The sequence below is a fragment of the Sitophilus oryzae genome, unplaced genomic scaffold (genome assembly GCF_002938485.1).
Source record: "Sitophilus oryzae breed Bouriz unplaced genomic scaffold, Soryzae_2.0 scaffold_172_pilon_pilon, whole genome shotgun sequence".
Lineage (NCBI taxonomy): Eukaryota > Metazoa > Arthropoda > Insecta > Coleoptera > Curculionidae > Sitophilus > Sitophilus oryzae.
In genome coordinates this window covers 2,800,860-2,814,075 of record NW_022146424.1, presented here as the reverse complement: position 1 = coordinate 2,814,075, position 13,216 = coordinate 2,800,860, and the positions used below count along the sequence as shown (strand labels likewise).

Below are 13,216 nucleotides of genomic sequence, written 5' to 3'. Positions count from 1 at the left end.
TGCTTCTTCTTCTAGTACGAGAGTTAGCAACATCGGAAAAACAAGTATTTTAAGACGTCTGGCTCTTTGATATATCTTTTACTATGCTCTCTAGAACAGCATACGGCCCATCTGGCTACGTTGCGTTCCCTACTGCGCATTGAAAGAAGATTCTATATTTTTATTAGTCCTTTAAATTCTAGTATTGAATATAAACCGATCGAGTCTCTGTAGCTCAGTGCATAGAGGTTTCGCCTATCAAGCGATGAGTCAGAGTTCGAGGTCAGGGCAAAAACTTTTTTATTTTATTTTCGTTTATATTCTGATAGTAAATATTTGTTTTTTTTTTGAATCGCCAGAATTATTTAATACTTTACTATCAGAATATAAACGAAAATAAAATAAAAAAGTATTTGCCCTGTCTCTAAGATTCTGAGCCTATGAATGACATTGATGATCCTGTTTACCTGGTCCTCGTACTCTGGTAACTAGGCTAACTAGGCTATTTTTGGAGCACATACGTTGTAGGGCGCTGCTATTGTGGTTGCAAAGAACAACCGCAAACAAGAACAGAAATAATTTTCTCTTGTCAAAGTCAGAATCTTCGAGCGAAAATTCGCTCTAGTACGAGCGATGGAAGTGACGAGTTACGAGCGACGAACGCAAGCGATCCTAGAATGAAACAAATTGAAATCCGATTTTAATACATACTCGATAAAAAGCCGAGCGAATTTTCTACATACATTGCAGGTAGCAAATTTATACGACGCCGTATATATTATATTTATCCGTTGCGTATCTGAGAGACAAAATTTTACGACCTACATCGACAATGCTTTGAAATAAACAAAATCAAATGATCAAGCGAATCGCTCGTCGCTTGTTGCTTGCCATTCATCACCGAAAAAATATGTGACCTGCGCACGCAACTTACTGCTTGGCGCTTGGCGTTAACGAGTACTTACAACAAGCGACGGACGAAAAACCGTATTTTTAAATACGAGCGATATTTCGCTCGAGCGATCGCTCGGTTATTGCAATCGCTTTAAACTCGAGTACTCGAATATTGAAATTAATCGGTTTTTCCCATCACTAGTCCTCATGGGCACTTTCAAATGTAAACTTCTTTTATTTATGATAGATGGTTATTATTAACTTTCATTAACGTCATATTTTTAGCTGTTGTTAAAGTACCTAAATAAATAATAATAATATAATAAAGTACCTAAGTTTGATTTTTTCACAGCTTCAAGATACTGTAGACCTGAGTTTATGATTTTAATTTCACCTCTCAATAATTGTTTTAGAAAGAGAATGTTTAATACACTCGAAATAAAATACTAATAAAAATCCTTCCATTGTATGCACAGGGCTACTTAAGGGCTCGGCTTATTCTTTTCCTCGAAATGACAAGAATCTTGTTTGAACGTCGGTCCCGAATCGATGAACGATGGGCGGGTGGATTAGTGTTAAACCCGAATGCTCTTTCTTCTCTATTTTTAGATAAATGTGGCCCTCTCACGGCCCTGAGATCTTTATACTTTGATCTCTTGAGATTCTTTTCTGCGGTGCTTTTGGTTTCTTCTTTTTATGAACACTTAATTGGGGACTGGAATAAGATTTTTATATGTAGGAGTTTGTTTTGTTGAGATTAAAATTTGCTTTTCCGACTATTTGATTAAAGGATAAAAATAAGCTGTTCAGTCTAAACAGAAATGAAATAGCTTATATTTTGGATTATTATCAGTTTTTTATACTAATTTATTGCAAATATGAAAGATCTATACAAAATATAGAGCGCTATAAGATATTAATTCGCTGTTTTATTTCAGTTATGTTGCAGAAAAACTAAAATTGGGCATGCCTGTCGATCCTGAAGAATACGAAGAAGTTACTATTTATTTTTCTGATATTGTAGGTTTTACTACAATATCCGCTCATTCGACACCATTTCAGGCAAGTATAATGAAAATACAATATTTTATTACTTATATACCTCATACAATTATCGTTTTGTGTCTGTATTAATTTTGCTTTTTTTATATTTATTTACAATTATTATTTCACAGTAGTTTATTCGTCTATTTTTTATATTTTAATTGATATATTTTTATTTATTTTTATTTTTAGATTGTACGTTTCCAGTAGATGTTCATATATATTATATTTATTTTTTGTTTAAAGAAGGTAAGATATAGGTAATTTACTAACAAAAAATATTAATATACCTTATACAATCCTTATAAAAAAATTAGTTTTCTTTAGTACTAGTCATAATTTTTTAAGATATAAGATAAATTTGTTTCAATTTATATTAATTATTTTAAGAACAAGAATTCTAGAATCATATTCGCCAATACTATTGATTTTTTTAATATATAATATGTTTTATATATTTGTAAAGCATGTCCAATGAATTTGGGAAGATTTTGTCAGACGACATTCAAAAAATATAATTTGTTTCTGAATTTAAGTGATAGACAATTTTTCTCTCTATCAAATCTCCTCTCGATACACAGAGATACTTTTTGGGTTTTGAAATTAACTGAAAAATTATTAGTCATAAATTATTAACGAGTTATAAATAGATTTTATTTCAGATGAAAACAGCTGGAAAAAACTTTATATAACATTTACGACAATATGTGTGTAATAAATGTATTTTTTTCTGCATATTCCCCTAGCAGGGTTGATATATTTTAAGCGTTTTGTGTAAAAACAAGTGTTTTAAACGCGTTTAAAACAGCATTGTTGATTTAAATTGCTTTAAATTATTTAAAATTCTTTTTAAATCATGATTGGTGTCTAAGGTGTTTTTTTATAAAAAGAAATAAGAAAAATTCGTTCTTTTAATTATACAGGGTAAGTCTTAAATAAGTGCAAATGTTTCTGGGGTAGAATATTTCGACCCCAGAAACACGTCCTATGAGTTTTTTTCGTCAAAAAAATAAAAATTTGAATTTTTTAAAATTTTTAGTTAAAAATCATAATTTCTTGATAATATGAATGTAATATAGGTAGTAGATTAAATTGATAAGAAGGAAAACCTAGAAAAGATCCAGTGGTTCATCATTTATTTTATTTTAAAGTAAAATATCTCGGTTAATTTTAGAGAAACGGTAGATTTTACCGTAGAAAAACGGTAAAGATAAAATATGTTTCTTTTGTCAGGAATTACCAGCCCTGAAAATATTTGTACTTATTTAAGACACACCCTGTATATGTAATGATGCAGAAAAAAACGGCGTGTAAGTAACCTTTGCTAACTGACCGGCTGCTCTCTATTACTTTAACATCAATATGGTTAAATATTTATCATAATTTTTCAACATACGATAACCATTTTCTTGTTGCTTTTAGGTAGTCGATTTGCTCAACGACCTGTATACCTGCTTCGACGCAACCATAAACGCTTACAACGTGTATAAAGTGGAAACGATCGGCGATGCCTACATGGTGGTTGGAGGTTTGCCAGTGCGAATTCCGGACCATGCAGAACAGGTGAGTTATGCGCTCCGGAGCAATATTGTCGAGCTGGAGCTCGTTCTCGCTGCACACGTTGCACATTGTGATGTGGAGAATAGCAGTAAGGATTATTGATTGAGATATATTAGCCATCCTTTTAAAATACAAGATGTATGGTTCCGAGGAATAAGCAATATATACGATGTTGTTTTATTAAAAGTGTCAGTTTCCGGATATTGCCCAAAATTGAGATATTTGCAAATAACTACGAGATATTTAAGCGTGAACAAATTATTTATTCATAATATCGTGTTAAAAGATTTTGTGTAGGAAGATTTGTTAAGGCGTTGGGACTTCGAGGCTTCGTTAAGACTCATTTACATTTTTCACTTTTAATGATTATCCTGAAGGAACCATCCAATGTGGTAAGTGCAGATTGATTCTATTTTTAGTTTCATCCAGAGTGGACAGGGTGTCTCTTTCTAGTTAAAAATCATACGGTATCTTCGTTATTAGTGAAGATGGAAAGGTGCAGTTTCCACAAACTTATTCCATTTTTTTGTCAAACGAAAGATGCTGCAAACAAAATGTTCATAGCCCTCTTTATTTCTGAGCTACGGGTTTTCTTTTTAAATTTTGCAATTTGGTATATCTCCGTATCTCTGTTGTTGTGAAAGGCGTCGAGAGGATGAAAACTATTCATTGTAGAACTTTTAACGTAGAATACAGTGGCGTAGTCTGTTATTCTACGAATAGAATATTTTTAAAGGTATGAACCAAAGTTATGTTTTCTTAAATAGAGCACCCTGTATATTTACAAATTATATGATCTGACTTCCCATAAACTTCTCAAAAATATACAGGGTGGTCCGAATTGTATTCCGGAAACTTTGGCAGCATATTCTGCTGATAAAAATAACTAAAAAAGTTCATATAAATGTATGTCTTAAAATGCTTAGTTTCGGAGATACAGGGTGTAGAAGCTTCATTTTTATTTCAATTTTTTCCAAATAATATCTGAAATAACATTAATATTTAGATGAAAATTGGCGTCTAAGAGTTTTTTGACGTGAGAAATTCGATTTCGATGTCAATATGAGTCCTACTTGTAGGGGGCGCCACCTATATGTGTTTTAACTGCTTTGAAGAGTAATAACTTTTTGTCCGTACCTGTATAAAACTACTGTGTGAAAAAATATACATTTCCACGATTTTTTACGTAAAAAATATCTCTTGGTAAAAATCCCTACGAGCTACCGTTCTCCAGATATTTAGAATAGAAATAGTCAATACATGTCATTATTGACAAAAAATAAATATGTTGAGTAGATAGTTATTTGATAGAAGTGATAAATTTGGGAACTTTCTATTATTTTTATTAATTATAAATTTTTCTTCGAAAAAATGACAATAAAACAGTTTTTGTTGAACTTTTGAGCACAAAAACATTTCAAAGTTATGATTCCAGTCTAATAACTATTTAGTCAACATGTTTAATTTATGTCAATAACGAAGGGTTTGATAAATTTGATTCCAAATATCTCGAAAACCATTACTCGTAGCGATTTTTACCAAGAGACACTTTCTACGTAAAAGATGACGCAAATGTCTATTTTTTACTCAGTAGTTTTATACAGGTACGGACGAAAAGTTATTACTCTTCAGACCAGTTAAAAAATATGTAGGTAGCGCCCTCTACAAGTAGGAGTCATATTGACATCAAAATCAAATTTCTCATGTCAAAAAACTCCTAAGTACCAATTTGCATCCAATTATTGACGTTACTTCAGAAATTATTTGACAAAATAATTTCTGAAAACTAAAACAGATCAAAATAAAAATGAAACCTCTACACCCTGTATCTCCGAAACTAGCCATTTTAGGACATACATTTATACAAACTTTTTTACTTATTTTTATGTGCAGAATATTCCGCCGAAGTTTCCGGAATACAGTTCAGACCACCCTGTATATCACTCTATATTTATTTCTATTTTGTTCTATGAAAATTTTGGAAAGTGACATGTCTGAGATTAGTTCATATTGTTTAGAAAATTTTAAGTATGTTCCAAAATTATCAATTTGAAGTAGGTACCTTTATTCATTTTAATTGTATTTGAATTCATAATTTTAAGCGCGTGTGCCAGTTTTTTCCAACCAAATTGTACCTACTTTAAAAATACACTTAGAAATATTAGAGATAAGTATTCTGTACAATATGATTTATTGGTTAAGATTACACGTTTAAGATGGCAAAAAAAATATTTTTGATGTAATTAAACATGAAATTTAATAATCTAAAACAGCTTTAAAGCCCTTAACTACATACCCTTAACCGTAACTACAAAGTGGTAACACTATATATGTTTCCTAATAACATTATCAACTAATATGGTCCCATATCTATTACATTAGCTATGTGTATTACATTTAGTTACATTACTAATTATTATTGGATTGCAATATGGTATTTACTGATTATATTAATTCAGCCATAGTCTGAAATGACATAATATTGGATTCCCAATTAAACAAACATTGAATATAAACTAAAAAAATCATATTTTAAAAATACAGTATGTCTTCGAATTGTCTTTACAAGAGAAAAAACTTTTTTATTATTAACATTTTGAGAAAAATACTTTCTTCATAAAAATCTTGCTTATTATTTATTATTGCTTTTTCCAAATGTCCATACCATTTTAGAGAAAATTAAAAAAAACATCCCCCATTAAAATTAAAAAAAAAACATCCCTCATATAGTTGATTTTTTAAGTCCTAAAATTCAAAAAGCTTACTAAGATAGGCGACATTTTCTACAGTATGGTCGAAAAAAACCGCGTCCATTTGGCTAAAAAATTATATTTTACATTTATAGTCATGTAAAATTATATTTTACATGTAAAACGGGAGCTATCTTCATTTCATAGCCATCGTTGGCGCCGTATGTTTTTCTATCATATTGTACTGTTTCTACCTATGAATTTACGATCATTCACAATGTCAAAAAAATACAATTAAAATTAATAAGATATCTTAGCAACAGCTTTCGGAAATCAGTTTATCCCATCTAATTAGCTTATAAAACAGTAAACTTTTAATTTCTAACCACAATGTCTTTGGCGAATAACAATGAAAAGCCAAAATGACATTCCTTGCAAATTTTGCAATATAATTAATTGAAAAAATTAAAAGTTTTGTAAACTTTTTCTACTAATTGAAAATTACTACCTCTAATTTTAACGTACTTAATACTTACATTGAATTTAGGGGAACAAACTGCTACGTTAATTGAACCTACTAATTTATTCTACTAAATTCGAGGTTCTAAATGAAGCGTAAAAATATAATTATACGGAATCATGATAAACAAATTACTATATAAAAAGAATATAATTAGATACACTAGAATATCAAATAAGACGCAATTTATAAGCAACGTGTTCCTTATTATCGTCATTTCCTCTACTTTAAATCATTTCAAGAACGTCGGGATCTATTTAAATAAGGAAACAAATTTATTTTTGCTCAAGGTGCAAAAACGGGAACGAGAAATGAAAACAGGAAAAGAGAATAAAAAATAAAATAAAACAGGAAGAGATTTGCTCTGGCTTCTTTTGACAGCTGTTTCGTTTCTATCTCGATAATGTGCATGTCTGGTAATGGCATTTTTTAAAATAACATATCCGTATTTCATTTAAATAAGTAATAGAGATGGGATGTGTAATTAATATACGTTGATATATTAAAATACCGATATATTTTTCTAAATAATGAATTTGATAATAATAACAAATTTCAATTATTGTGAGATTACCAGTATATTTTTTAGTACATATGTTTATTTAGTAACATTAGGTAATTTTTTTAAGTCATGTCAAATATTTTTGCAAAATATGTCTAAAATGTGTTTCATTCATTTCACAACATTATTTTAATTATTGATAGATGCACAAAAAATCGATGTTTTAGAAATATTAACCTCTCTAATAATTCGAAGTAGTATAAAAAAACATCTTACAAGTTGAAAGAAAGAGAGTAAATAAATGACAGAGAGGGAGCAGAATATTTATCAGAGAAACCGGCATAGCATTGAAATATCTTTTACACAAAAAAGAAAACTCGCTTCCTCCTTATATTTGTGAGCTACTATTAAATCTATTTTCGATGCATAAAAATATAATTATACAGAATATCCACTTCAATTTGCTGTAATTATGTTTATGCTTTAGAAATAATTACTGAATTTCCTTTAAGTCTAGAGTGAAGTTTAATTATTGGGAGCGTTTCAAGAGAAGGATTAAAAATGCATAGCAAAGACAATGATAGTGTCACAGGAATAGTCCGCATTTACAGTATGTCCCTGGATTGTCTTTAAAAGAGGAAAAACTTTGTAATATTGACATTTTTAGGAAAATGCATTCTTTACAAATTTTTTGGTTTGTTCTAAATGTTTTCTTGTGTGTTTATACTTTTCCAAATTTTCATGCAGTCTGAGAGAAAATTAAAAAAAAAAACATAAAAACAGGGGCGGGAAAGTGAAATAGCAAAAGCGGTTCCACCGTTTCCACGGAAATTTCAAATAAAATAGTTCCAGCCCTAGCCACTAGGTGGTAGTGCAATTAATTTTTAGGTTAAGACGTTGCTACTAGTTATTGCCAGATGGCGTTAAATCAGAATTTTTTTGTTTCCATGGTTTCCAACGGTCATTGTCATATTATTGTCAAATTCTCAAAAAATATTGTCGTTGTCATAGCGCCAATCATAATATTGTCAAATAAATGATTATCAAAACGTTTTTCAAACTATAATTTGTTATATGTGTTTTAATTAGACAATTCCTTTTGTTTGTGGCCCTAAAAATATAATGTAAGTCTTTTATTTTTGCCATCATTTAAGTACCTATTTATATTTACTCCATTTACAAAACTTTGGGCGTATTACGTTGGTCTTGTTTTATTATAATAAACGATGTTTAAATATTTGATTTATAAATAAAAACTTAAACTAAATAATAAATAATATTTCACATGTTTGACTTTAATTTTATTTAATAATTGTATAAATTATACTGTTAAATTTTATTTTTTACACATCACAACATTGTCATTAGTATTGTTGAATTTGTGTAAAAAATAAGATTTAATAATCAAATTTAATTATTTTAGAGCAAAATTCAATAAATACGCTCATTTAAAAAGCCCGCGCTTCGATTCATTTAAAACAAGCCCTACTCAATAGATGGCGCCACTTCTGTAGGACCATTTTTCAGTATGGCAGAGTCCATTCTTTTTCTAGCTAGGTATATTCTTTGCATAAAAATATGGTTGAATTTTTTCAAAGTCCTAAAAATCAAAAGGCATTTCTATGGTAATATAATTTCGATTGCATTCTTTGATAGATGGTAATTATTAATTTTGACTAACGTCATATTTTTTGCTGTTGTTAAAGTATCATATTTTCTGATAACTATTATCATCCTTTCCGTAATATTAAACTAAATAAATTGTGTACTTCTTTGATATTTTACCAGCAAGAAATATGACGTTAAATAAAATTATACCAAAAACAGTCTATCCATAGATAAAAGACATAGCCTATCAAAGAAGGAAAGCGAGATTATATTACCATAGAAACACGTTTTGATTTATAGGACTTCCAAAGAAAAAAATCCAACTATATTTACCTGATTTCTTTAATTTTCTCTAAAACGGAATCTACACTATAGAACTAATTCTTTAGAACAAGCAAAATTTTTATGAAGAATGCATTTCTCTCAAAATCTCAATAATAAAAAAGTTTTTTCTCTGGTGAAGACAACTCAGGGACACGTTGTAGTATTTTTTTGATATTATATATTATTGCTTTGTAGAATTTGTGAAATGACTTAAGAAAATTTCACCTGATTCTCTCAGGTGTCAATATTTTTAAAGTAATAAATGGCTAAACAATCGGTTTATTGGCCGAATCATGAAGAATTTATTTGAAGAAACTGTTTATATTGTAATTTTACGAGTTGTTAATGTTCAGCCATCTTATATTCACCAAATTTTAAAAAATGAAAATTTGTATCATATCCTTGTAAGTTATGTAATATTGTTTTATTATTTATTAACACGTTAAAGTACAACGCAAAAGCAAAATCGTCGAGCCAAACTAAACTAATGCGAAGATAACGAAATACGATACACTACACCATAGGATGAATGTACGTCATACCGAGCAACGCACTCCACGAGAATAAATAAATCCACCCGTCCCGATACGAATTATAGCATTAATGCTGACAAACGACGTGACATCGGCATATAGAACAATCTGCCTAATAGAGACGTCAATATTGATAGTAGCGACAGAGAGAGATTGACTCTGCGAAACCCTTACTTTCGTCGCCCGTATCATTTCGTGATGGAACATAGCAATTTTACTATGGATAGTGGAAAATTGATCGCGATGAAATTTTATACAACCAAAATGACTTTCTATAATCAAGTTCCTTACTTAAATTTTATAACAATGTCACCAAAAGAAAGATTCGTTCATATAATTAAAACATATAGAGTTAGTCAATAAAAGTTTGGTTTGGTTAAAAAAGCTAGCACGCATCAACTAAACGAATTTCCGATAAAAAAAAGGCTTCATGTTGGTAATTATGGCGAACGTTGTGGCTTGTCATGAGATATTTTTTTGGAAATCTGGTATTTGTATTTTTCGATTTTATTATTTTTTCTAATGACCTTTGTCGGTTCCAATTTTATTCCGAGTTTTATTTGACAAATTTGAAATTGAATCTGCCTTTTGTTTAGTTAAAACTACGATTTTCATTGCAATAAAATGCCAAAATGCCACTCAATATTCGGAATCAGGAACTTCTCTAGTTTTTATTCTTAAATAAATATGTAATGTAATGGTAATGAGCGACCCTTGTTCCATTTGAAAAAATTGAGATATGATTAAAAATACCACTTGGGCAACTTTTAATCGGCAAAACCAAGACACGAAAATCATTAAACTATCAAATCTATTTTTATTAGAATTTAAATTATTATTTTATTATTTGTATTTATTTAAATCAAAGCTCCTTGATTAAAAATTACTTACTTACTTACTGCCATTACTTGCTGACGAGTATTTGACACGCATCAGTTGGTTACTCAATGCGTTTCCTTTTATGGGCTTTTCTATGACCGAAAAGCCCGATACGTGATGTTATCTCTCTTCCGCACTCCGGACATTCAAAAATCTCATTACTTTGTTGCCTCTTTACTTTTTGGTTGCCGTTGTTAACTGAGTTTTTTCTATTTTGCGCTGCTTCCTCCCACTGATTCTACCTGTTTATCCCCTAAGTTTTCATGGAAAATATCCTTGTATCTTTTGAGTTGTCCACCCGGTTTCCTTTTACTCTCTACAAGCTCACCGTAAAGAAGAGATTTCGGTAGGCGGTTTTCTTGCATCTTGCATACGTGGCCAGCCCATCTTAAACGGGATTTAGTAATCATGACTTCAGCGCTTTAGCAACTAGCTTTTTCGGGGATTAAAAATTAGTGTTTTTAACATGGCTATGGCACTCTAGAGCAAACTTTAACGATTTTTTAAGCAAGAATGTCAAAAGTTGACCTATGATATATCATTTTATCCAGAATGTCATTTTCTATAAAATAAATTTAAAAAATACCGAGGGTGTCATTTAAAAATCAAAAGTTCCAGTCATTTCCGGTGAAGAGGAAGTAACCGAAAACAATTGAATGCGTCGATCAATCCTGATTTTTGTAATATATTAACGTACCAAATCCCGTTTATTGATCTATAATAATAATAGCTCCCGTATATAGCGTTTAACGCCTTGGGAGTAGCAAGGTACAACTTGCTATACTAGAGCCGTTCGGTATACACGAAAGGTAATGTGGCTAGCACTACGCTTCAACCGCTATTGATCTAAAAAATAAAAAAAAATATATGGGTGAGCCTCTTTTAAGAAACACCCAGTATATATTGTAAAAAATTTAAGTGAAAAATCGGTGAGATGAAAGTACGACATTTGACATAAGTCAAAGTAAGAAAACTATTGACATTTGACATAAGTCAAAGTAAGAAAAGTAGATGTTTCTTATAATTAATACACTGAAACGCTGATTGTTAAACTGAACTTATTCATACTTTACTTAGTCCTTTTCTTAAAGGTGTTTTCCTCCTGTATCGCTTGTCCTGTCAAAGCTTTTTGTGTACAACTAACTATCGGTAAACTCAAGATAAATGTACAAAAGAAAGTTTCCAAGTAAGCTTGCTTGAAACGTCTCTAAGTTTGCCAGACCACAAATCACAAATTAGTACAGAACTAGACCAAATAACTGGAGAACCCGAAACTTCTGTATATAATACAGTTGAGGATGTCACCGCTGTAAATTAAGTTAGATTGTTTAAACTTGCAAAAGTTGGGCGACTGAATTATGCGGAAATGAAGTTAAGGATCGTGAAAAATAATTTCCTACTCATTTTCTTAATAAAGTTTTAATTATCTAGTTTCTACGAAGGGGTAAAGTTGTTTCAAGAGTTTAAATTTTGTTTATAAGTTTATTAAATATATATTTTTATTAAATTTAATTAAAAAGTTTTCAATCAATATAATGCACATTTTATCAGTATTTTCCTGAATAGTGTCATTTGAGTATATTTTTATATTAATTATATGGGTGAGCCACTTTTGAGGAATACCCGGTATACATTGTGAAAAATTGAAGTGAATCGGTGAAATGAAAGTATGAATTATATTTGACATTTGACAAAAGTCAGAGTAAGAAAAGTTCTTATAAGACGTTTCTTATAATTAATACACTGAGATGCTGATTGTTAAACTTATTCATACGTAGTATGAAAGTAGATTTTTAATCATCATCATTTTCAGCTTACTCAACTATTTCCAATTCTGGTGCAGCCTCCCTCACATATTTAGATATTCTATTTGTAGTTTGGCCTATTTTTATACTTAGTTTTAGTATAATTTTTTTTAACTTTTTTTTACTTTAGTTTTTGTTAAATTCATTTTGAGACCTACTTTACTGCTAGCTGTATTTAGTTCGTTAATGTGTGTTTGTATTTCTTCAGAACTATTGGCTATTAGGACTATGTCATCAGCGAATCTAAAGATATTTTCCATCTATTTTTAATCCTTTGTTGGTCCAGTCTAGTTTTTTACGGAAAATTTCTTCTAGTGTTGCTGTAAACAGCTTTGGGTATATTGCGTCTCCTTGTCATACTCCTTTGCCAGGTAGGAACTCTGGGGTTGTTTTATTTATTTAAATTTATTTAGCACCATTAAATATTTTTAATTTAAATACAAATTTACTTAACGGTAGAGAAACAGACTTAATTAACTTATTTAAATTTCAATATTATATTCTCTTGTTTATATAAATTTATGTAAACAATGTGGGTTTGCATTAAATGTTGCATGTTTGATTTTTCAAATAATTAAATAATGATTTCCAAACATTAAACGTCAATAGATGCATGCATAATGAAATTATTTATATATTTGAATAAATTAAAATATATAATTATAAAGCACATTGGCAAAAAATATATGCATAATTTATAAATGCCCATAAAGAGAGAAAATCTTTGGTGATAAACCGAATAAAATTATGCGACTCTTTGAAATGCAATTTTAAGGAGCGTCCAGACCAGATGAGCGAGCAGTAACGAGCGCGAGCAAACATTTATTCAAATTGGTTCGTGATTTCTGCTGCTCTCGAGCACATGATCAGCTTCCGTC

The 13,216-nt window shown here is 30.1% G+C and overlaps 1 protein-coding gene across 1 annotated transcript in view; it reads left to right on the top strand.

Moving 5' to 3' along the window:
* Positions 1–13,216, top strand: part of LOC115881481 (retinal guanylyl cyclase 2) — a 197,655-nt gene that overhangs the window by 148,240 nt on the left and 36,199 nt on the right. Inside the window, exons 14-15 of the mRNA XM_030898974.1 lie at positions 1,812–1,935; positions 3,340–3,480. Of these exons, the coding sequence (XP_030754834.1) occupies positions 1,812–1,935; positions 3,340–3,480 (265 nt within the window). The remainder of the gene's footprint in view (positions 1–1,811; positions 1,936–3,339; positions 3,481–13,216) is intronic.